The sequence below is a fragment of the Equus przewalskii genome, chromosome 17 (assembly GCF_037783145.1).
Source record: "Equus przewalskii isolate Varuska chromosome 17, EquPr2, whole genome shotgun sequence".
Taxonomy (NCBI): Eukaryota; Metazoa; Chordata; class Mammalia; order Perissodactyla; family Equidae; genus Equus; species Equus przewalskii.
The window spans coordinates 38,265,300-38,292,360 of NC_091847.1; the positions used below are offsets into that span (position 1 = coordinate 38,265,300).

A 27,061-nucleotide genomic window follows, 5' to 3' on the forward strand; every position below is an offset into this window, starting at 1 on the left:
ATCTTGGGCCTTGGCAGAAGAAAGACAGCTAAATCTGAGATGTGTCACGAGGCCACTGGCTGGGAAGCAAGAATATCTAAACACAAACCAAGGCGAGAGCAACAGGCCAGAGTTTTCACAGTCTCCCTTTGGCTCCTGTAGCTGCAGAGCCCGGACGGCCTAAAGATAACCCAAGTATCTACGAAGGGTCACTTTTAAATAGTAGCTTTAATACCACCAGTCATTTCAGAAGTATTTCCTTCCAGAGTCTGCTTCCATCCACACTGGCGTGCCAAGCATGCCCAACAATGGCAAGCCCGCTGAAGAGATGAAAGCCCAGAAGGAAATGGAAGGAGTCCCAAAGGGGAACAGACAGCTCCTAACATGCTGTGATTCTATTCTGTGCCCACATTTGGACTGCTGAGAAAGAACAATCTAGCAAAGAGACACCTTGTAGAAGCGACCTCCTGACAATCACTGGGGATTAAAGAGCAGGCAGAAAATTAAATAAAATAGTTTAATTCAATGCCTCCCCTTTCTAAAACTAAGGCAGCATAAACCATGGATGGCTGCCATCCAGGAGTTTTTTAGGAAAGCCTTTCCCTCCAAGAGAAAACTTATACCTCTCAGTCTACTGGCCCACAGTTTGGCTGAGCCAGGAGAACTACATGGAGTCCTGAGCACATACTGTACATACACAGCCGCGGTGGCTACCCGCGAACCACAGAAGTGCCAAATGCACTGCTCAGATAGGCTTTTGGTTTTTTTCTTCCTTTTAAGCTAGGGTCAAAGTTCTCAAGATCTTCCTAAGAATCATTAAAATCCGCTCAGCCCCTCACCTATCCACCAAGTGAGTCCACACCGTCCTCAATGGCAGTCGGCCAAGGGCCGGTGTCCAAGGGACAGGTGCTCAGTGGGCTATTTCAGTTGCTATCAGCTCAGTCGGGAGCTGCATAGGCTCAGTAGGCAGGCAAGTTTTGGTTGCATTTCAAACTCTGGTCAGCCAAGAGACATACACCTTCCACAGCTGCCAGGCCAACCAGCTGCCCAGTGCTCCTCTCAAGACGGGAGCAACGAAAACAGTGTAACCTGGCCAGCCAACATGCCAGTGAGCAAGCCGTACCTCTCATTTCACTGCCTGGGCTATTCTGAGCTGGGCTTATTGACACTCCATGGCAACACAGGAACAAAGGGCCAGCTAGAGGGATTTAAGTGTCTCGCAAAAGTTGCTAGAAAAGTCAGCAGCTCAGGCTTGTGTTTTCACGATAAAAGTAGCAGCGGAATTATTATTAGATCGGTGTTGTTTGCCACTTCTGTTATTATTTGTGAACCACCTGTAACAAAGGTCTACTCTTTGAACTAAGGTTTGGGTTTGGTTTAGTTTTGTTTGCCACCATTAAGTTGCTATAGGTGGTATGCCTTTGACAATGCAGCATGGGGGCCTGCCTGCCACCACACTGTAGGAGGACTAGTTTTTCTCATCCCCTTACCTCTAATCTTGCCATCCTCTCTGGTTCACTTCCACCACACAACTCTTTGAAAACACACAAATTGTCCCTACTTAATCTTTCGATGGCTCTCACTGCCCTCATGACACAAGAAACACCTTAGGGATGACTCTCCACCAGGCTAGCAGGGCCTGACTCAACCAAGTCCCTTCTCGAGACCGCTCAGGCCATGCTGGCCTGTCCAGGTGGTGTCCTCCATCCCCCCAGTTCTCTGGGCTCAGCCCTTCCGCTGCCTAAAAAGTCCTCCGCACTCCTTTTGCTGGTTATTGCCTATTTATCCTTCCAAACTCCACCTCCCTGGGCTGCTGTCCCCAACCCCAGCCCAGTGTGCTATGAGGCCCTTCCTGTCGATACTCCCAGTGCTGTACTCTAACCTTTGCCTTATCCAACTAGACTGAGACTCCTTGACAGCAGGAACCACTTCTAGTTTGACATGACCAGTGCCTACCACCGTGGATGCGACTAGAAGAACGTGAGATTGTCTTAGAACTGATTCTCTTTTCCCAAACTCAGAATAAATTCTTTGAAAAGGTGTGTTCTCTTATCATCTCCTCAACCCAGATCAGTCCCTCTGTCTCTTATAATATTATCTTTTTTTATTACAATTATTATTATTATTGTAGCCAACATTATTTATTCATTCATTCCTCAAATATTCATTGAGCACCAACTACACGCCAGGCACTGTCTTAGGCACCAGGGATAAAACGACGGACACAACCAGGTCCCAGCCTTTCACACCCCAGGACTCACCTCATGTATTCCCCATGACTCCTCACAGCCATCCTGCTACAGTCCCCATCATGCCACTGCGGTAACAGGCCCAGAGAGGGGAGGTAACACACACACAGAGACACAGTAAAAAGGAAGAAGCTGGCTCATGATGGTGTCTGACTTTGTCTCACTCCTGAGAAAGGCCTGACTGCTATGCACGGCTGAGAGCCTTCCCTTTAGAAGACACTCTTTGACTTTGACTAGTAACACCATTTGACTAGCGAAAATTATACTAACCCTTCACAGAACTGACATTGTGAAGCACAGGAGGCAGGACATGATGCTCAGGATAAAGAGAAGCCATGAACATGTAAATCCACATGGCGTCCTGCAGTATTATATACATCACAGGAGTCAAAGTCTAAACTGGACCGAGGGTATTTTTTTCCTTTCCATTCTCTACTATACAACTTTCCTGAATGCATCTGATTTTTCTTTCATTCAAACTGGCTTGGTGTAGGTACCAGAATTCAGAATGTAAAACAAATGCAGCAAAAAGTAAGTAAGAGAGGCCACAACCCCCATCACCATCTGAATAAAAAAAACAGGCAGAGTTGGGTTATTTTTTTAAGGTGAATTACACCACCCTCTTCTCAAGAGGAATTTCTCCTTCTTCCTCCTATTCCTTCTCTCCTTCCTACATCCCCCAAATATACATATCCTCGGAAAGGCCGTGCTCCACTCTAACCCATAACAAAGAATTAAATGTAGCATTATGGTGGATCTAGGAAACACCCTGCTCGGCAGAGCTCAGATTCAGCTGATTAGACTGAGGCAGCAGCTGTTCCAGTGTTATGTCCGAGGCTGAGAAGGTGCAAATGTAAACTTCCCTCTTCCTGTTAAATCACTGCTTGGAGGGAGAGGATGGTCAGGCTACATGAAGTTGTGACAAAATAAAAGGTTCTAGGCCAGCTTTGTCAAAGAAAACACCAGCTGGGGTGTTTTGTCAAAGAAAACTTCAACTGGGGGCAGCAGGGAGTCCTGGGTAGGGCGTTCTTGGGACCAGACTGGAGGGGTCTTTTTTAAACTATGATTTCTGATCCATTGGTGGGCAGTGAAATCGTTTTAGTGGTTCAAGATGAGGTTTCTTTCTTTCTTTATAAGTGAAATTAAACTGAATAGAACGAGAAAGGGAAGAAATAAGAGTACCTTCAACATAGTATGAGTAATCACCGTTTCACAAAATTTTCGTTTCAGACGTGTGTGGGGCCTACTGTAAAATGTTTCTAAACGTAGATGCGCAGGGTCCAACTCTAAAATGTTACTTACGGTGAGTCACGGTGAAAAGTTTGAAAGGCACCCCGCCCTGTGTCTTACATTGACTAGGAGTCGACATGAGCTCTGAGTAATGATGACTATTTCATATAATCATTTTCTATGGAAGCTTGCCTGAGGTCATGCTGGGCTGCAGAGGGAAGCTCCAGGGGACAGTGAGCAGTGTTTGGGGAGTTGCAAATTAATTTTTACATGGGTTTGTTTTCCTTGGTGTTTGTTTCCCCAAGAGCAAAAATTTCATATATGACGTTCCTACAAATTTCCTGCTTCCCTAGTTTTTCCATAAAGAGAAGACGGCATCCAGCCTCTTGCTCTTGAGACCTATCTTTATGAAAGAGAAGCTTAGAAGCTATTGCACTCCCACTCACTGTTAACCACAAAGAAATTATTTAATAGGCCAGGGTCTTGGATTTGTTTTAATATTTGTTCAATACTTGACTTTGAATTTCTAGAGTCCCCTCCATACCCCACTGCTATCCCCTCCTCATATAAATGCATGTGGCTTTAGTTTAACGATCCACAGAAGAAACAAACATTCCCCACGGAGGAAAGGCTAACAGAAAGCTTTGTTGCAGCTCACCTTGCATCAACCAATACACTAACATCTTGCTAAATAAGAAAATTTGGCAAAAAAAAACCAAGCAATATCTTACAAGTGTGCGGCTTCATCAGATATTTTATGTCTTAATAGTGGCAAATAGCTCAGTGCATCTCATCTCTCTCCCAAAAGTCTCTCAATTGATGATGTGTCAATGAAAAAGATTTTACTCCCAAAAAAAGGAACAAATTACAGTAATGAGAAACAAGGCAACAAATTTAATATTGAGACATTTCTCTTACATTCATTCACCCCTTCAAGAACTTCCTGAATCCTCAATAATGAGAAATTCAAAGAAAGGCTTATTCTATTCTTCCCCCCAGTGGCAAAGAGGGACACCTTTGTGGACCCTAACAAATAGTCTATTGAAGTTATCCCCTTCTTCCCTCATTGGGTAATTGGGCTGGAAAGTCTGAGTGGGGATGGCTTTGGAAATACTAAAATCAAGTCAACCCAGAAAATAATTGAGGACTTAGCAACCTTCTCTAGGACAGGCCAAAATCTCTTGCAACAAAATTCTATAGAAGTCCAGCCTCCCTTACTATAATAAAGTCTAACTATGGCTTGCAAATTTCATAAAATGTGGGTCATCTTAGCTTTGAAATATTTCTGAAGAAGCAACATTCCATTTTAAGTATTTGTGTCATGGTCTTCCCCTGCAAATGTTCAAAGGGACAAAGGAAAAGCCAAACATGGAGGTTCTGGAATAAAAAGGGACTTCTCCCCAGAGGCATAACAGCGGTATTAGAGCATGATTAGTTTTATTAATGGGAAGGAAAAGGAAGGATATACGGGTAATTAGGACTCAAGTGTTCTTCTCTGTGAGAGCAAATAAAACACTTCCTGCAGCTAGAGTTGTATATATAATGAACATGAAAAATGAATACTGGTATGAGACAAGAGAAATAAAAAACACAAACCCAGGTGAAGGGGCCTCATCATTTTCTATTACAAGCTCTCATCTCTGCCTCTCAGACAGACTGGATTGAGCTGGATTCTAGCATGCACCAGATGTAATGTGGAGGTCGCTAATTTAGGACACCAAAAAAACACAAAATTCTAAGAGGACTGATAATAACTGAAATTCTTGCACACCATCCTCAAAGTATATCACACCTTTTGTTGTCTGTATTAACCTTAAGCAAGAGTTTTAAGCAGTTCAAAAGCACATCTCCCAAAATCTATCACATTAGGGTAATCATGAAGATTATGGGAAACAATGCGTATAAAACAGCCCAATGCTTGGCACATATTAACTACTCAACAAATATTACCTATAATCATCAAAGAGGTAGTTGTAGTAGGCCGTACTTTCCAAACTTATTGGGTCCTTTTTGCCCCTGAGCATTTAGGGTTCCACAGAACTTGAAAAGTTTTCTTTTCCTTTTTTTTTAAGATCGGCATCTGAGCTAACAACTGTTGCCAATCTTTTTTTTAATTCTCTCCAAATCTCCCCAGTAAATAGTTGCATACTTTAGTGGTGGGTCCTTCTAGTTGTGGCATGTGGGATACTGCCTCAGCATGGCCTGATGAGCAGTGCCATGTCTGCGCCCAGGATCCGACCTGGCAAAACCCTGGGCCGCCGAGGTGGAGTGTGTGGACTTAACCACTCGGCCACGGGGCCGGCCCTGAAAAGTTTTCTAAAGTACACTCATACTAGTCAATTCTATCAAACTCACTGTTTGGGACCCTATCATTTGAAGTGTTATCACTATTTCTAATCAATATTTAAGAGATATTTGGGAGTAATTTGGGAGACAAAGGGGAAGAAGTTATTTCTTCTAATAGACTAAGAAGAGTACACTATCCAATAAAATGTATTAGAACAAAAACCTCTGACTTTCTTCTTTATGTCCAAAATGCCATCTAGCTTCACTGAAGCACAGTTAATAAGGTGCTGTGGCTGCTCTGCAAAGATCAAACACGGCTCCAGTTCCTTTTAAACTTGGTCGTCCAAAGCTGTGCATTAGACAATCTATGGGCTAGTATAAAGATTTTAGTTATCTGCCCTATTATTTACCTCTTTTGGTCAAGTATTTTCTACTTAACATTTGCTTTATGACTAATGTTGAGTATGTTAGAGTGTATTACAATTAGGGGTTCTCAGTGGTTCCGTGGTTTTTTGGTTTTTTTAAATTCCTAGTAAATATACAAAAACAAAGAGTCTTTTCATAGAATATGTGGTTAACAAGGAATTGAGTCATGGAGGGAAGACAGGACTAAGGCAACTGCTATTATGTTTAGAGCACTCTAGGTTGTAGCACTCACTGGATATTCTGCTTAAAAAATGAAAAAGCTATTTGAACTAAAGGATGATGTGTTCTTTTCCTTACTTGTAAACAGCCTAGTGATGGTGGTATATTAAATAGCAAAACCTCAGTGGCAATCCGTTTCCATTTCAGCCAGACTAACTCGTCTCATTACATATCTTCACTGTGGCATTAAGAGGTCATTTGCTGGATTCTCTGGGCAGCTTAAGAGCTAAAAGCAGGAAAAAACAACCAGTGGCATGGCTGTTAATATCGTTCCATAAATGCCCTTTTCCCCATTCTTTCTCCTTCTCCTTCTCTAGCCATACTACATTTCCACCTCAAATTTCTCTTCCACTCTCTTTTTTTTTCTATTGTGCCTACACCACAGGTCCACCCATGCCATCAAATGAAACCCAAAGGAACTGATTAATACCATACAGAATTGATACTGCTACCTGGGAAGGGCATGGAATTTGGAGGGACTTTATTCCACAACATTCTTTAGTATTTTTATAGCGATCATAGTGTTTGGCAATTAAAAAGAGGAAGAAAAATCCTAGAAACTTGCTTGTTATGTGTCCAGACCTTGTCAAATGTGCCCTGGGAGTAAAATAGTCCCCAGCTGAGAACTACTGTTAACCCATCAAATCTCTTCAGCCTATTTCTTCTTATTAATTCCTTCAACCCAGGACTCAACCCCTCTTCTGGTTAAAAAACCTCCAATTCCTTTAACCTTGCCACACAGGATCCTTATTTCATATCTTCTTGACACTAATTAAAATGATTGCAGTATTAGTGGAATGCTTCTAACAACACTGCTTAAAGCAAGATGTAGACTATAGATACCTAAATTGGTTTACAACAGCACCATCCAATAGAAACTTAATGTAAGCCACATTATGTAATATTACATAATGTAATATTATTAGATAACATAGGAGAAAACTTAGATGACCTTGCGTATGGCAATAATTTTTTAGAGGCACGATCCATGAAAGAAATAATTAATAAGATGGACTTCATTAAAATTAAAAACTTCTGCTCTGTGAAAGACAATGTCAAGAGAATGAGAAGACAAGTCACAGACTGGGAGAAAATATACGCAAAAGACACATCTGATAAAGGACCGTTATCCAAATGCAGGAAGAACTCTTAAAACTCAACAATAAGAAAACAAACCTGATTAAAAACTGGGCCAAAGATCTTAACAGACACTTGACCCAAGAAGATGTATAGATAGCAATTAGGCATAGAAATGATGCTCCACATCATATGTCATCAGGGAAATGCAACTTAAACCAACGACAAGACACCACTACACACCTATTAGAATGGCCAAAATCCAGAACACTGACAATACCACATGCTGACGAGAATGGGGAGCAACAGGAACTCTCTCATTCATTGCTGGTGGGAATGCAAAATGGTACAGCCAATACGGAAGAGAATTTGGAGGTTTCTTACAAAACTAAACAAACCCTTATCATACGATGCAGCAATCACAATCCTTGCTGTTTATCCAAAGGAGCTGAAAATTTATGTCCACACAAAAACCTGCACATGGATGTTTATAGCAATTGTATTCATAACTGCCAAAACGTGGAAGCAACCCCAAGATGTTCCTTCAGTAGGTCAACAGATAAATAAGACTATATATCCAGGCAACGGAGGATTATTCAGTGCTAAAAAGAAATGAGCTTTCAAGCCATGAAAAGACATAGAGGAACCATAAATGCACATTAAAAAGTGAAAGAAGCCAATCTAAAAAGACTAAATATAGTATGATTCCAGCTATATGACATTCTGGAAAAGGCAAAACTATGGAAGCAGTAAAAAGATCAGTGGCTGCTAAGGGTTAAGGGGGACAGGGTGGGGATGAATAGGCAGGACACAGAGGATTTGTAGGGCAGTGAAACTACTCTGTATGATACTACAATGATGGATACATGCCATTAAACATTTGTTCAACCCACAAAAAGAACACCACCAAGAGTGGACCCTAATGTGAACTATGGATTTTGGGTGATAACAAAATATCAATTTTAACAAATGGACCCCTCTGGTGGGAGGCTGGTGATAATTGGGGGGTATGCATGTGTGGGGGTAAGCAGCAAAAAAGGAATCTATACCTTCCTCTTGATTTTACTGTGAACCTAAAAAACGGCTTTAAAAAAATAAAGTCTTAAAAAAGGAGAGGAGGAGAGAAGTGTTAAGTCTGACAGAATTAAAAACAAACTAGTTTACAGTAAGTAATAATACACAGTGTACTCATCCTACCCCAAACAGCTGTGAGCCACTGACCTTCCATGCTGGGGGAAGGGAAAGCAATCACCATCAGCACAGGAAGAATCATTACTCCATCCACCATCGTAGAACTGTGGAGGGAAAAAAAAAGATATAAGTAAAACAAAAAAATCTAACTGCAGGATGACAAATTAAATCAAGCATACCACTTTTAAACTCCCATTCAAGGCCTTTCTTACAAATCCCCCTCACATATGTTGCTTTATCTCTTAGTACATTTAAACACATACCCTTTACATGGATCTAAACAAATCATCTTAAGGAGTTAATCAGATTTACCTCCTACTTGGCCGCTCGAAGGGGACTTGCTCTGACCTGCCCTCTTATGAAGAATTCAATAGGGACGTGAAAAATTCTAGCTATAACACTAGGCATTCCCAAAGGTTTTAGGTTTGAATTTTACCTTATCCTATTGAATGCAAATGGGCACTAAATTAAGAACTCTGAGAAGCATGAATAGATTGTTCTAACATGATGTTCAAGCTTAAGCGACTGAATAATTCAAGCCAAATTACTATGTTTGAGCCTTACTTCTCCTTTAAAAGGATTAGAAGTGGAGCAGCCTACATCATAATACAGCCCCAAAGGAAAAAAACAAACAACTACAACTTATCCCTCATCTATGGCAAAACAATGCATTCTTACATTGACCTCAAATTTAACAAAAGATAGACTCAACCAAGACAGGAAGAAATCATGTAAATGTGTAATATATGAAACTATAAACTGAGAGAAAATAAGATACCTGACATAAATTTTAGGTTGATACTCCCTAAAACTACATTGGCAGAAGCTCAATTTTCTGAGTCAAAGGACTACAACAAAGAACTTTTCCATTTGAATAATTCCTAAAAAACTTCAAGAATATAATGAGAGTTTGGTTATACTAATTTTTTATTATAAGAAATAATTTTAAAAAATTAAACCTTTAACTAGTTGCGATTGTCTAGACGGTAAAATAAAGAAAATTGGTAAATTTTTTAGTGAATAGGTTCGTGTGCTAGCTTGGTCTTACAGATTCAAAGCAAAGAGCAAAAGTTTGTTGCTAACTAAGCTGTTTCGATTGGATACTTTCTGACTTTTCTTTTTTTTTGAGGAAGATTAGCCCTGAGCTCACATCTGCTGCCAATCCTCTTCTTCTTTGCTGAGGAAGACTGGCCCTGAGCTAACATCCGTGCCCATCTTCATCTACTTTATATGTGGGACGCCTGCCACAGCATGGCTTGCCAAGCAGTGCCATGTCCACACCCACGATCCAAACCAGTGAATCCCGGGCCATGGAAGCAGAATGTGTGCACTTAATGGCTGCGCCACGGGGCCGGCCCCCTGACTCCACTTAAAATTGAATTTTTTGGTTGGTGGTCTGATTGTTCACTCCCTACACCCTCATCTTACCTTACCAGCCCCCATTTCATAACTGTATTTCAGCCTACCCCTTCTCTAATAGCAAAGTGAGGGAGGGGGATAAAGGAGAGTTTTATGTACTTTTCTTCTATATTTTTAAAAGTACATGAAACTTGAGTGAGCCCCTTTTACTGTTGTTGTTGTTCTTATTATTATTTCCATGTTCACATAGATCTTTTCTATAGCAAGCCCCTATTTCTGACATACAAACCGCTTCATCTTGGCCCCCACGACCCTCACAACCAGACGCTGACTCCTCCAACACCATCTCATCTCTGTGCCTCTGCGCATGAAGACACTGTTGGTTCCCTCCGCCTCAAAGGCCCTGAGCCTCCTCCTCCGCCCCTCTCCTACCCAATTCCCTTCTCCTGTCCTTCAGGATCTAGTTCAAAAGGCAAATGCTTGCCGAAACATCTCTCCATCAGCAGTGATTTCAACCCCCCAGCACTGGTCTAACACCACTTCGAATCAATTATTTGTCTATGTCAGTCTCCAGCACTAGCCCACTTGTCTCCAAAAGGGGGATGGAAGTCCAAGGATCATGCAAGACAACTCATTGACTTATAGGATGAAAATACTAAAATTTTTATCTTATAAAAAATGTTTTAATCTAATAGAGCAATAAATAACTTGAGCCTTTATTTGGTCTCTGTCTTTTTTATGACAGTCTAGTACAAAAGGTATCTTTCAGAAAGAGTGGGGGTTACATAATGTGAAACGGTGGACATGGTTTGCTTATAGAGTACAGCCACATATTTTACCTTTGAAAGCCCATTTAAGTAGAATTACAGGTTGTGTTGGCTGGTTGTAATGAAACGAGCCCTCCCCAAATTGCAAGTGTTCTAAAACCATCAAAGAAACTACAGATTGAATATATTATTAATGAAAGCACCAGAGAAGAGTAAGAAAATGGTGAAGCTGATATCTCTTTTGCTAGTAGCTGTTCATTAATCACTTTACTAGAGAAAAGCAACTAACATTCAGTTCAATCTGACATGAAGCAGGCTCCCCAAACTCAAGATTAAAAAATTCTTGAAACATGGATTTGCACCTAGTATCACAAACAACAAACATTATTCTGAGTGACTTGAGATGTTCATTAATGATAATCCAATGTCATCACCATTAGCAGTAACTTAGATATTTCCCCTTTAATCTTTTTTAAATTTCTATTTTACGTATGTTTTATAATAAATAGTTTTTCTTTTCTATAAATATTATAGCCAACATACATATTGAGGGTACATAAAACATTTTTAAGTTTTATAAAGCTCAAAAAACTTTTTAACTAGTGGGATATATCATCAAAAGCCTTTGAAAATAACTGGACTATCTCGGTCTCATCTTTGAATTCCCAGTCTGTCCTCCCTCCCTCCCTTCCTCTTTTCCTTCCTCCCTTCCTCCTTTCTTCCCTTCCTTCCTCTGTTCCTCCCTCTGTTTCTCCCTTCCTCCCTTCTTTCCACCACTATTGAGAGCCTACTATGTGCTAGACATTAGAAACTTAAAATGATAAAGATATACAAACACAGTTCTTACTATGGAGCTTACAAGATCTGTTTATGTGGGTAATCAAGTAATCATCCAAATGATCACATAATTAAAAACTGAATTAAATGTTAGAAAGAAACACGGTTAAATACGACTGTTAACAAAACAACTTGAGATTTTCAGGAGGGCAGAGGAGCTTCCTGGGGAGGTTATATCTAAATAGGAAGCAGAAAGATAAGTAGGAACTACCAGAAAAAGGATGAGAGAGAGAAAGAGAGTATGTGAGCGGCAGAGAGAGTGCGTGTGTGTGTGTGTGTGTGTGAGCGCGTGCTGGGGTGAGTAGCACTCTGTGGTGGAGACAGAGTAGGATTTAAGAAAAAAGGCACACGGGGCCGGCCCGAGTGGTTAAGTTCGCGCGCTCCCCTTCAGCGGCCCAGGGTTTCACTGGTTCAGATCCTGGGCACAGACATGGCACCGCTCATCAAGTCACGCTGAGGCAGCATCCCATATGTCACAACTAGAAGGACCCACAACTAAAAAATACAACTATGTTCCAGGGGGCTTTGGGGAGAAAAAGGAAAAATAAAATCTTTAAAAAAAAGAAAAGAAAAGAAAAAAGGCACAGCTTCTCAGCTTCCATAGAGGCCCTGTGGCCTGGGCAAGCATGGTGTGTCCTGAGGACTTAAGACATATTTCAGAAATGAAAAAAAACGCTAGGCTAGGACACAGGGAGCCTAGAGAGAAGAGTTATAAGCAAGAGGAGAAAATCTAAGAAGGCTGGAGAGGAAGGCCAGGATCAGAACCTTAGTAAGGCATGGCAAGCCCTTGTAAGCCCTCTATATATGACCTCTCCATATTCACGGCCATCAAGACCCCTTTCCCTTAGTCCTCACAGCCCACCCCTTGACATCCCATTCTCCCAAACATTCCAACCAGCCAGCTTCCCGCCCATCTCAGGACCTTTATATACATGATGCTCCCTGTGACTGGGCCCTTCTATCAGATCTCAACCTGGCAAATGCCTACTCATCCTTCAAGTCTCAACTTCAATGTCACTTCCTTCTAGAAGCTTGCCTAGACTCTCATAGGTCCTCGTTATACTCTCATATACCACTTTGTTAAATTTCATTCACAGCACTTATCATAATTGATAATTATATATTCACACTTGTGTGTGCTTTTGAACATCTGTCTCCCTCACTAGACTGTAAAGCTCATGGTAGCAAAACTTTTAGTCCATTTTGTTCATCCTTATCAGAGCTAAGGAGCTGCACATTTAATTCTTATCGAATTCAAATCTTCCCTGAATTAATCAGCTGAATTTAAACTCAAATTCTAAAAAATTAGCAATCCTCCCCACCCCCAACACACAAGCACCCACACTTGCAAAGGAATGGTAGGATTAAGACATTACCATCTCTGTCACTTCAATCTGTAGAATTTTGTTTGGGTGATACTGAAAGTCAGCAGTCCACAAGCTTCAAGCTTTAAAATCAAGAATCCTTTCACTATTAAAAAAAATCTAAAAGACAATCACCACTGATTTTTTTTCCTGTCACAAAGCCAACAAAAGCCCATTCCCCAAAATACTTTTTAACAGATCATAACTGTGGAAGCAAATTTAAAACATTAATGTAGGTTTATAAGTAGCAAACAGAAAAAAAGAGTTATAAATTCAGTCTTCCAAGCTAATCTACTGTTTATAGATTGATGGCTCAAAATCCGCCAGAAATCTTTGGAAAAAAAAGTCTGCATCGCTTATTGGTTGCCATTTTGTTCAGCGTCTGGATGGTTGCCGCTGACCTGTTAATCCAGCTATGAAAAATGGCACCTCCTAAAGGAAAGGGGGGAAAAGAATGTACAAAGGAAAATGTTCTGGAATAAATTTCCTAATCATATTTTAATTATAAAAAACATCAAAATGCTAAAGTCCCACCTTGAAGTTCCAAGGATCTAGTTCTAATTTTAAAATACACTAAAAAGAAAATATTGTTTTTAAGAGTAAAATTTCAACTCCCCTGCTCTCAAGTATTTTTGGCTAAGGAGTTTCAGATGTGGGTTGGCAAAAAAGAGGGACTGGTGGAAAAAGAGAGTGGCAGTAATTCAACAGTTCAGCGATGGCTTACTCCAGTGGTTTTCAAACTTTCTGGTCTCAGAATCTTTTTATACTCTTGAAAATTACTGAGGACCCTAAGGAGCTTGTCTATGTGCGCTATTTCTACCAATACTTACTCTATTAGAAATTAAAATGGCCACTTTAAAAAAATACTATGTTTTAAAATAACAATAAACATAGCACCCCATTTTTTATAAATTAAAAAAAGAACTGTACTCTCTCCAAAAAAATATAGTGAGAAAAGTGGCACTGTTCTGCATTTTTGCAAATCTCTATAATGTTTGGCTTAGTAGAAAGCAACTGGATTCTCATATACGATTCTGCATTCAATCTGTTATGATATGTTATATTGGTTGAAGTAAACATAGAAAATCCAGCCTTGCACATATATGTCACCGGAAGAGGCAGGACCTCAAGGACTCCCTGAGACAGTCTTGGATACTCGAGAGGATTCTGAACCACACTTTGAGAACCACTGCCTTCCTCCTTAAATGATCAGTTCTTCCACCATAGCAGAGAATCAGATGGTAGCAGATATTTTAGGCTGAACATTTACTCAATACCTGACAAAAATGTTACTGTTCCACAGGTTTAGAAATCTCATTAGCCTCTCTAACATCAAGGAAATCAACAAATCTATGGTCAAGGAAGAAGGTATTAGATATTTTTTTAAATGTAGGAGTAACATTTTACGTACACAACTAAATATTTTTAAAATGACACATAAGTTGTGATAAGAAAATACTCAGTTGCTCCTCTCCTTTAGGTTCGACCAAATCCTTATGCAATATTCTAAGGTCAAAATCCCTAATTGAAAAATCATAGGCTACTGGGGATTACAGAATATTATATGAGGGGTTCAGAGTATGAATTTTTGCCTCTAGTATATACTACTTGCTTTCTGTTCTTGAATAAGGTCCTCTATCCCTGGTAACTATCTAAATACTTCAGGCACAAGGAAAATAGCTATTCAGAACAAGACGAGGGACTTCCCATCTTAATTAAGGTACCCTCTTTAAATCAGTACCATCTCTTACAATATCTCAGGACTACCTTCTTGGGGATGGAACATTCCCATGATGTTCTGCTAAAAACAGGCATATCACCAGGGCAGAACAGAACTGCTTCCCAAATCCCATAGTACTTTTCAAACTCCATTTATAGGTCAGACTGATATCCAGTTAGGGAGCTAGCATTTAGCTCAATTTCTAACATGTGTGGGCTTGAGACCAAGTTTGGCACTTCTGCTCATCACAATTTTACAGCTGGATAAAGCCACAGATATACTGCAGTACAGTACAAAAAAAATCATGAAGCATTTTGATATTGGTCACAGAATAATCTAGAGAATAATACACTTCCATATTCAACTTTTAGAACTCATATTAAGCAATCTGGTTGATAATCTGCCAGAGGAATAAAAGATATTTCTAAAACCTAGATTTATGAACAGCATACAATTTGTTATCCGTAATATTGAGGATGAAGGGAAAGTTATAAGATGAACTCCAAGATTCTTTCCCATCAGAAAAGTCTACAAAAATGTTCATTTGTCTGGCCTATGACACAAACTCATTTGGTTTGTCCATTTGTTCAACACATAATTTACTGAGTACCTACTCATTCAATAGGGATTTTCTTGATACTCTTCTCAACTCAACTTCTAACAATCTCCAAGTCAGAAAGAATCTTGAAAGACAGGTTGTACATTCACCCATCCCTATTTTGAATGACACCATCCACGTGAAGTCACTCACTCACCATTGGTGAGGGTTGTCACTACTATTCCATGACAGTTTTTTCTTTTATCTCTTCATACAATCTATGCTACACCTTCAATAAAGAAAAAAAAATCATTCTTTTTAATATAAAAGGTAAAGGCAAAGCAGAAAAAGAACTAGAGTAATTCTGCTTTCTCTTAATTATCTGTCAATATTACATCATTATCACCCTAATGCAGAGGCACTTACTAACGAGCCAGGCACAGTGCTTAGGGATCGTATGTACTATTTCATTCAATTTCTCCCCAAAACACTTTAAAATAAATACTCATATTAATCCCATTTTACAGATAAGAAAATGGGTGGGTAGAAGCAACTTGCTCAAGGATGCAAGGTCAAACCCAAGACGATCTGACCAGAGTTCAGGTCTTAATCAGCCACCACTCTCCCAACCTTCACTAAACTAGTTAGCCAGAGTTTAACCGCTTTTGTCCACTTTTGTCATCCTTAACATTTTATCCAAGCCTCAACACATACTGCGTTTTAACCATGTTGATTTTTCCCTTAGAAAACAATCTTTACTCTTGGTTATTTAGGCCACCTTTCAATCGTGCCCTTTTTCCATTTCTTTAACCTCAAAATTAATTTCATACACTCCGTAACCTCAGATTTTCTCCCCCTGCCCCGGATAAAAGATCTTGACGTGAAAGGAAAAAATGAGCTGTTTTGATAGTACAGAAAGTGATTTCAATCTCTCAGTTCTCTTGTAACTCACATCTCAAAAACTGAAATCAGGGTAAGTCAGGCACCTTTTGGGACAAAGTTGGACCCAGTAAGACAACTTCTAGACATAAAACTTTGAGGGAAGGTATACTTACAACTACCTCCAAGTGGAACTAAAATCAGCCATTACGCGAAAACAGTTATGTCTCTTCTATGCTCAACAGGCAGAGAGATAACCCAAGGGCAGCTTGTCCCAAACTACCTCGGCCTTTAGGAGGGGTGAAAAGAGACATGAGCTGTCAGTTACAGTGTAAAGAAAGGATAAACTGAAGCCACCGAACCATATGTTAAGTAAGTTAAGTCAGGGTCTTTTCTCCAGTTCACAAATGACCTGTGAAATATTTTTAACACCACACTCTGTCTGAACTGGCAATGTGCAAGTTGCCAGGGCTTGGTTTTATATAGACTTCACCACTGCTGGAGGGTTTCTGGTGGGGTGTTACTTTCAGAATATTAGCATGTAATTTGATCTTTCGAGATAGATGAACACAAATAGCTTCTTGGACAAGTTCTACAGAACTGAAACCCAGCCCCTGGATCAGTTCATCCTGTAGTTAGAGGAAATAATTACAGATTATTTCAGAAAAGAAAGGGTTTTGACTGAAAGAGTTACCCTACAAACATTCCAGCTGTGACAGATGGACCCAAGATATGGTTTAGAAAGGAGGGGAAAGAACAATATAATCTGGAAAAAGAGGGAGGAAAAGAAATGGCTTAACTGAATGAAAATAAGTGAAAGGTTTAAGTTAGGCTACCAAGTAAGAACCAAAGAATCCCCAGTAAATTCACTTTAATTGTATACACAATGAAATTGACTTTGCTACACCCCCACCAGAGATACAGATAATAATGACGCTAAGCTTCTGAGATGCCAGTGTTTTGATCACCCACTTCCTTCCTGGTATCTCAAGGCTAGGTTTTATTTCGACACACTTGAATACATGGAAACTGTCTCTCATTTTCCACTTCACTCCCTCTGTATCAAATAGCCATGGCTCTCCTGCTTTGTTTCAACTGATAGGACCCCATCATCTCCCAGCTGTTTTGTTACAGTCTCCTAGGCAGCTCAGGGCTCACTCCTCTCCCTCCAGTTTACAAACTATGACAGGAACAATATTTTTTACCTACTGGTAGGAAGGACCCCGTTATTCCTCCCCAACAAAATTCTTAGATGCAAAACTGTGGAGTCCATTTAAAATCTCACTTCCTCCCGAAGTCCTCAGAGAATGCTGTCTCAGCCCTCTGTCTCATTTCTATGCCTGAAGTGTCCCCTCTAACCTAACAACAGACCTTTCTATCGCTGCCATTACCAGACAAATGGTGTTGCAGGCACCTACCATCTGACACAACTGTCCCAATTCTAAGGCTAATATGTTTAACCTATAATAATGTGAAGGGAGCAGTGAATAAAATGAAAGGGACGTCAACAGAGGTATATTTCTCTCTTTTTTTTTTTGAAATGGGAGACACTAGAGCATACTTCTGTGGAGGAGAGAAAAACCACCTTTTGTACACCAGCCTGACAAGAGCTTTCCTCTCATCTACACTCCAGCCCCACACTCAAGCCCATTCCTGCCTCAGCCTTCCCACCCTCATCTTCTTCACGGCACTTAACACTGTGTGAAATTTGTCATTTATGACCAGTTTGTTGATTTTTATTATGTTTCCCCCTCTCCCACCCTTCCTTCCTCCACACACCAAAATATAAGCAGCATGAGAGTAAGAATTCTGCCCAACTCGTGGCTACAACCCCACGCCTGGCACATACGAGGCACTAGATATAAATTCAAACACATTAATTTTAACTTCTTAGTCTATGCTACACTTTGGTTTTGGTAGGGAGAGGAAGATGAGGTTTAAGGAATTTTATACAGCCTGGTAAGGAAATGACTAGGGGAGGAGGGGGCTCCATGTCCTCAATTTAATATAGTAGCAACCAGGTATTTGAGATCAATTCAAAGATATCATTTGTAACTTGGATTTCAGTTTTCAAGGGTGCCATCCAAGAGAAGCAGCCAAACAGAAAGACGGCTGGCAGACTGGGTATACCAGACAACTCCCTGGTGGACAATATCCCATTTGGAAAGGACTGCTTGGATCTCTAGTTGCAGACACCAGCTGATCCGCCCAGAGCCATCCCCAGTGACCTCTGAGACAGCTTCTGTAGCTTGAAAATACATCTCCTACAAGTCAGAAATTGACATATCATCTCCCCGCACCCTCAGTCTCCTAACAGCTATTGACGCTATTTGGAAAGCCATGCTTCCATGCCTATTAATAACCTTTAGAAAGAACCCTGAGGAAGTGTCAAGAGAAAAATAGATCTGGCTGATGGAAGCCAAAGACTCAATCAGAGGTTGCAATTAGCAATTAATACATTTGAAGAAAAAGAAAGTTGTAACATCCTCTGTATCCATATGTTATCTGTTCAGAAGGCTTAAAACAAAACACTTAGCCAATGAATTCAAGGAAGGTTGAGTCAAGAACACTGGTCTTTACAGAAAGGAATTCTTTTAAAGACCGCTTATCTATTTAAACACTTGAGCACCACCAGCTAACTTTATCTGCACATCAATGATTCAGGGGGATTTTGCCTACAAGGCTATCATTAAACCTTTACAGTTATTTACGCCTTTATAAAATTTCTCCAGGTGACACCTTAAATAGCAAGCAAATCCATCTACTCTAAAACAATGGAATAACTAAATCAACATTAATGTTTAAAAAGACTTTTCTTGGTGGTCTTTCTCCTCTCCCCTCCCCCAACTAGAATGTGATTAATGGAATTCTCTCACAACTTAGCTTGAAATACGCTTTTGCCAGTCGAGCAGCTAAAGCAGAATCAGATAATTGTGGTATGACTCAACAAATGCACAGCTGTTCATTTAAATATATCCATCAAAAGTATAAATACGATCATGAGAAAGAAAATGAGCTGTGTACACAGGGTCAGTGCCCAAGTTGAACGGGTTAGCACGGAAGTAACCACAACAGAAAACACAGAGAGGGCAGATGAGGCAGGAAGAGGTTCTGCATACCAGGGAGAACGAGATCAGAAAACTGATGTCACCAAAATCCAGCCACCCAACCCAAAACACTCACTGACCTAAAAAAGAAATTAATGGCAAGTTAAAAGTAAAAATAAATGCGCTCTACTAAGTGAGGAGAATGAAACAATTTAGGAAATAAATGATGCTCCCAAGTACACAGAGGTAGAAAGCCTACAGGGTAGAAAGGATGAATCCAATCCGTTATTAAAAACAAAACAAAACAAAGACCTTGAGGCAGATGAAAACAAGAGGAACAGGATTCTCACCTCAGTCCTCTCTCCAGAACCTTCGAAGACAGTGATTACGAAATCATGAAAATGTGGGAATCCCTCCAGTCGTTGGTCCCAAAGCAAATAACTGAAAACACCACCCCATACCAGACAACCCCTTTTGGAGGTTCTACACATGACAGCGCTACTTTGACAGGAGAGAAGGAAACAGAGAAACAGAGGAAGAGAATGTGAAGACGGGGAGGGGAGCAGTGAACAAGAGGAAAGTGCCTATGTCAGCCCTGCACACCCCATTCCTTCCTCTTCCTCGGGGATGGCCCATTAGCCCAGTCAGAATCTGAGATGCAGAGGAACTGAAAAGACTCTGGTGCCATTCCTCTTTTAATATGTAACCCAAAAGAACAATAAATAAAAAGAACACCTAATCCATGATGACCGTTTCCAAGCTACCCCTGAACCATCAAAAATCAAGTTCTTCCCGGAAAAATAATCTCTCTGGTGGTAGGGAGCCTAAGCTCATGCTTAGCTTGACTACTCAGTCATGGGGAACCATTCCTGTTCTCCTCATTTAAAGGCAAGCCTCTCTTACATTATCGTAAGCAACAACTACTTCAACTACCTTCTTCAGCAACAACTACTTCAACTTCAACCACCTCCTTCAGGTCCAAGTCCTCACATACCTACCCTCTTCATCCTTTCACAGAAAACTTTCTAGAAAAAGCAATCTGCACAAGTCTCCCTCTCCTCCATCCAGTGTTTCATTGAAATGCTAAGATTCTAACTCTTTGTAGGCCTTACCTTATCCTTCAGATTTGCAGGGGAGCTTCCTCAAAACTCAGATTCCCAAGCCTCACCTCCGGAGATTTTGACTTGATTGATCTGAGATGAGGCCTAGGAATCCCCCAGCCCCCAAGCAATTCAAGTGATGCTGAGAGTGGACTCAATCATCCATTCCATAGCATGGCGGAGCTAATGACCCCCTTCTTCCCCTGGGTTCTTCCCTGGCTGGGATTTGGAGGCTCCACTCTCTCAGGTGTCTCTACTTTTATGGTTTCCTTCTTCGAAGTTTCTTTGGATGGGGATTTCCTCTTCTGCTACTCATCCCTTAAATCTTGGTTTTCCTCAAGGTGCCATATCTCAGCTTTCTCTTCTTCTCACTCAAGATGTTACCCAGTTTCTTAGCTTCAGGGTCACTGAGGCGACACCAAACCCCAAGGATAAGAATGGAATCGCCCATTTGTTACTCATTTCCGCCCCCCTCCCCCCCACCGTCTATTTCTTCCTCCCCTCCTATGTGTCCTTGTCTCCTCACTATTTATAAAATTAATTTAAAGGAGCCAGCCTGGTGGTATAGTGGTTAAGTGTGCATACTCCACTTCAGCGGTTTGCAGGTTCAGATCCCAGGCATGAACCTACACACCACTCACCAAGCCACGCTGTGGTGGCATCCCACATACAAAAAAACAGAGGAAGATTGCCACAGATGTTAGCTCAGTGACAATCTTCCTCAAGCATAAAAGAGGACGACTGGCAACAGATGTTAGCTCAGGGCCAGTCTTCCTCATACACACACAAAAAAATTAATTTAAAAAATGTATTTATTACAGATATTTCAAGTTCCATAGAAATAGAGAGAAAAGTATAATAAACTCTATTTTTGACCTCACAGTTTCAAAAATGAACAACACCTTACCACCTAGTTTCAAAAATAAGCAATCATCTCCTCTATTTTGCCCATTTTCTTCCTGAGGTATTTTAATGAGAATCTCAGATATCACATCCTTTCACCCACAAATTCTCTCTAATAGATTAGGACTTTTTATAAACACAACTATAAAACCAATATCTCACCTAACAAAATTAAAAGTATTCCTCCTCCAAATATCATGTAAAAGCTAATCAGTGTTTAAATTTGCCCAATTTTCGACAGCTATAAACATCCCCCAACTGCCCCCCAAGAAAACTGTGGTGAGAACGGGAGTGGCATACCAAAAAGAAATTGTTTTTATCGCTTTTCAGCTATCATAACTAGTCGTGCCGTGTTCGGATTGTGGTAGTATTGAGAATACTGTGTGTCTAACGTAGAAGAAAGCAAGTGAGTAGCCACTGCAAATTCAAATCCTACCCTCCCCTGCGACTCTGGAGAACCAGAACTCTCTCCGTGGGATGAAGGAGACACAGATGTAATGCAGAAGAGGTTAGGCAAGAACTTCAGAAACTGAATTTGCATTGGAAGTATCAGTATGCACTCATAACATATTTTATATATATATTTATCCTCTGTCCACAAAAAGGCCTAGAAACAATGACCTGCCCAGCGGCAGTGAACATTCCTGGTGCCCAGGTTGTGGTGTTAAAACAGTATTTCCCACTAAAAGAAAAAGAACAAGTTGAAGTGAATCAAGAGGTTGTAATCACCAAATCCAGCCAGAGGGAAAGTAGAGGTCAAATGGCTGGGTTCTTCAACAGATAAACTGCAAGGAAAAAAAAGGGCTGGAGGAGGAATCTAAGGTTTTAGAGACTTAAAAGACACAAAAAGGGGCCAGCCCGTTGGCACAGTGGTTAAGTGCACACATTCCACTTCGGCAGCCCGGGGCTCGCCGGCTCGGATCCCGGGTGTGGACATGGCACCACTTGGCAAGCCATGCTGTGGCAGGCGTCCCACATATAAAGTAGAGGAAGACGCACATGGATGTTAGCTCAGGGCCAGTCTTCCTCAGCAAAAAGAGAAGAATTGGCAGATGTTAGCTCAGGGCTAATCTTCCTTAAAAAAAAAATAGACAAATGTACTAGATGTACTAGACTAAACTACAGTGGCTAGATACGCACACGCGGGTGATAAAACCATAAAAAAGAAAATGAAGCAATTACTAGAGAAGTTAGGAAAATGGTTACTTCTGGAGGAAGAGGGGGCTATGACGGACATGGGATGTGCTAGGGCTCTAGGGAGGCCACTAATATTCTGTCTCTAGACCTGTGTGGGGGTCACAGAAAATATTCACCTTATAATAATTAACTAAGCTATGTATGCTTTGTGTGGACATCTGTATCTGTGTTTTTACACCAAAAGGTAACAAGGAGGAAAGAAAAGCCGAATGTGTGTTGTTAAAAAAAGGTGCAGACTGACACGTGCACACACACCGAGGAAGTAGCAGCATTGCGTATCATGTACACATGCAAAAATTTGCCCAAGTTTATGTTACGAATAAATTTATGCAATAAACTTCGGAAATATCAACTATTTTTTACCTTCAAACAGGAAAACTATTTTTTCAAGTTTCAAGGTTATTAATTGCTAATAGAGAAATAGACATCAGTTACCTAGTCATAATCAGAAATCAAGTATTAAAATGAACACAACAGGGGCCAGCCCCGTGGCCGAGTGATTTAAGTGCGTGCGCTCCACTTTGGTGGCCCAGGGTTTCACCAGTTCAGATCCTGGCCATGGACCTAGCACCGCTCATCAAGCCATGCTGAGGCAGCGTCCCACACAGCACAACCAGAAGGACCTACAACTGGAGTATACGACTATGCACTGGATGGCTTTGGGGAGAAGAAGAAGGAAAAAAAAAAAGAAGACTGTCAACACTTGTAAGCTCAGATGCCAATCTTTAAAAAACAAAATTAACACAACATATTATGCTAAGTTGGTTCTTCCTCTCTCTTACTTCAATTATTTAAGTTTCATGTGTCAAGGATACAGAAAGATTGCAGAGTCCAGATCAACGTTTCCCAAACACCATGCAACAATATCACCAAATACGAAAAATTAACATCCTAAAGACGTGAACCCTCCCTCACAAAGTTTATCTATACATGTAACACAATCCGGGTAACAAGATTAACAGGTTTTCTTCTCAGGGGAGAGGGAATGGTGATTTTAAACTTCATATGATTTATATGATTATTTTAAAGTTCATATATTTTTTTAAATATATTTTATAAATATATTTTTTTAAAAAAATCACATAAACAAAAACAAGAAATTCTGTAAAATGGAACTTTAAAATTCTATGAAAGGCAACTTTTAAATATTAAAATTCTGTAAAACGGAACTACCCCTACCAAAAAGAAAACAACATATTAAGCTCTAAAAGTTAAAAAAGAGTGTGATCCTGGTACACACATCAGCAGGGAGATCAATGAAACTAAATGGAGAGCCCAGAAATAGACAAAAATGTATATGTGAATTTACAACACAAACGAAATCAAAGGAGAAAAGTTGGGGACTATTCAGTAAAACTCAAATGACTAGCCAATGTGACAGAGACTGCTGATTTTCCACGACAATTCCTTCCTCACTTCTTCTTGGGTACATGCTGACCAGCAGTGGCTGCATTCCCCACCCTCCCTTGCAGCTCACATGACTGAGTTCCCACCAATGGAAGTAGAAAGGACGTATGTAACTTCTGATCACTTGCCCTGGACTCTCTCCTTTGTCCTTCACATTGAGGGAACCCAGATATGGTAGCAACTCAGCTATGACTACGCAGATAACTGCAGTGACAATTGCTAGAGCAAGAGGACAGAGGAAGCTGAGTCTCACTGAGCAGTGGAGATGGGCTGTCCTGCTTACATTGGGACTGTTAAGTGAGGGAAAAACCAACTTCTACGTTCTTTGAACTACAGCCCCATTTCAGTCCCTTGGTTACAGCAACTCAGCCCTACCCTAATTAATAGAGCCCCTAGAGAAGAACTAAGTTGGATTCATACCTAACATTCCAGATGGATCATAGATTTAAATCTAAAAAGAGAACCACATGACAGTACAGGGAACCAAGAGATAGGTTTTTAACTCTAGGAATGGAAAAGGTCTTTTAACTGTAATACAAAATCCTGAAGCCACAAAATGTTTGTTTATATATTTATCTCTAGAACCCACTTTGAACATCTTTTATTGACTGTCTCTTCTACTAGAGTAAGCTCCATGGAGCAAGAACTGGAAGCTGTTTTCTCCACTACTGTATAACCTGCTGCCTAGAACAAGTGCCTAAGACGTAGAGGCATTCAATAAATATATGTTGAACAAATAAATTGGTAAATTTAAGTATAGAAAATTTTAAATAATCTGCACAGCAAAATAATAATTTTTACACAAATGACCATATATAAATATCACATATCACAAAGAGAAAAGGGAGGGCTAATTTTGTTAATTCATAGGCGCTCCCATGAACTGATAATAAAACGATAAATAACCCAATAGGAAAATAGACAAAGGACACCGACATAGAGGGAACAGTACAGTAAATACAAATGGCCTTTAAACTTATGAAAAGATGCTCAATGTCAATCAAAATAAGAAAAAATGCAAATTAAAGCTCCACTAAACTGTCATTTTTCACCTATCAATTTGGCAAAGGAAAAAACCTATCAGTTTGACAATCATACTGTGATTGGCAAGGCTATGAGGAAGCAATGTTCTCATCCATTGCTGGTGAACTCTAAAACTTTGCAAGCTCTATGAACAGAGCAACTTGGCAATAAATTTCTACCAAAATTAAAATGTACGTACTACCCCTTGACCTAGCAATTCCACTACTAGAAATGGATCCTACAGACACGCTCATGAACATGTTTAAAATTATAGACATACCAGGTTATTCCCTTTAGCATTGTTCATGATAATAAAACTGAAAATGATCTATACGGCCATCAACATAGTATTGGTTAAACAAATTACAGCACATCTCTACAGGGGAATGCTAGGCATCCATTAAAAAAGAATGTAGTAGCAATATGGAAAAACTTCCAGGAAACATTATTTCAATGAAAAAAGGTACAAAATAGTGTATTATGTGTTGGTATATTATATATGCCCTGAAATCTGAAAGAATGCCCAAGAAATCGGTAACAATGGTTGCCTCTAGGAAGGGTAACTGGGCACTAGGGAGACAGAGGGAGGAGGGAGACTTATTTTTCACTCTTTTGTACCTTTTTAATCGTACAAACATTGATTATATTACCTTCCCAAAAGTAAATATTTTATAAAATAAGAATAATACAAATATCCATCCCCAACCCCAGATATCTGAAAACTTCACTGCTGAGTCTCACTGTCAATCACACTAGGAAACTACTGAACTTAATAATTTTAACCTTGTTTCATAATTAAGAAAAACAGGGTCAGCAATTAACTAACACCATCATCTCCTCCTCTTCCCTCGAATAAACATATATGCAAAATAAAGCCAGTCTCTTGATTCCGTCCCTTTTATTCATTACTGCCTCTTAAAACTAATTCTACCTCATGCCACCTTAAACGGGCATGAAAATATCTCAAAATGCTCCAAGGATGGTAGCCAGAACTAACAACTCTGCTAATATATTAACACAGCCTAGTGCCAAAGAAGTCGCTTCCAGGCATCCAGAAGATGAAAATGTGACATAACTGACACCTCGGCAACAGCCCAAAGCTGTGCATCATCTGCCTTGGAAAATAAAAACGCACATCCTTAATGACAGAAGTCCAATGTCAACAGTCATGGCTTTTGTTTTTCCCTAATGGGAAAGGTCTCCCCCCACATCCCCCTTTAAATTATAGGCTAACCCCTCACTTGAGGACTGGTTATTATTATGTTACAGCCATATAAGGAACACCAGGCAGTCATTTCACAGGCTGAGATTCTGCTGAAAAGGAAAAATTCTGCTTAAAAGGGAAAATGCCCACAACATCTCAAGTGGAAGGAAAAACCAAGTTGCAAAACAAAGTGTGGAGTCATGTTCTATCGATTTTTAAACATAATTAATATGCATATTTTGTTGGTACAGAAAAAGATTTGTACATGAAAAAGTGTGTGTTCCAAATTATTAGCTATGGGTGAAAGAGAGAAGGGAGGAAATTTATCTTTAAATATGTCCGTACTTTACACTGTTTTGTACTATTTGAAATTAAATAACCAAAAATGAACTTTTATAAAAAGACTAAAGCGTTTTAAAATAATAAATTAGACTTTCCTTAAAAAGAAAGCACCTGACAGCTACTAGAGACCTTCCAGAAACGTGTTGGCCCTAAGGAGGCTGAATAGACCAATCCTGGCAACCCTTAATCCTAAGTCACTAGCTTCTGTCTCTATGTACAAGTTCAAACCAGACACACCCACTAACATTCAGCCCGTCAGGTCTCCTCTCACAGAAGCATCTTATAGATATTTGTACTACCCCCACTGCTTAACACAACATTAACAGCATTTCATTATGATAGCAAGACTTCTTTACACAGATTTCAAAGTACTCCATAGGAAGCACAGTATAAAAATGTAGTTCTGGAAAAGGTAAAAGTATGGAGACAGGAAGAAGATCAGCAGCTGCCAGGGAGTGGAATAGGGAAGGATGAATAGGAGAAGTGCAGAGAACTTTTTAGGGCAGTGAAACTACTCTGAATGATGCTATAATGGTGGATACATGTCATTATACATTTGTCCAAACCCAGAGAAGGTACAATACCAAGAGCAAATCCTAATGTAAACTATGGACTTTGGGTGAGAACGATGTGTCAACAGAGGTTTAACTACTGTCATAAATGTACCACCCTGGAAGGGGATATGGATAGTGTGAGAGGTTGTGCATATATAGGACA

General features: G+C 40.1%; 1 protein-coding gene across 9 annotated transcripts in view; it reads right to left on the minus strand.

Moving 5' to 3' along the window:
• The window catches only part of ACVR1 (activin A receptor type 1), a 122,615-nt gene that overhangs the window by 44,992 nt on the left and 50,562 nt on the right, over positions 1 to 27,061 (minus strand). For 6 of the 9 annotated variants that reach the window (XM_070579827.1, XM_070579830.1, XM_070579828.1 and 3 more), the window contains one exon: positions 8,688 to 8,761. In XM_070579827.1, coding sequence (XP_070435928.1) covers positions 8,688 to 8,754 — 67 coding nt within the window. In that variant the 5' untranslated portion in view covers positions 8,755 to 8,761. Of the gene's footprint in view, positions 1 to 8,663; positions 8,762 to 27,061 lie in introns of all 9 variants that reach the window. The other 3 variants (XM_070579833.1, XM_070579825.1, XM_070579826.1) reach the window with 1 other exon arrangement.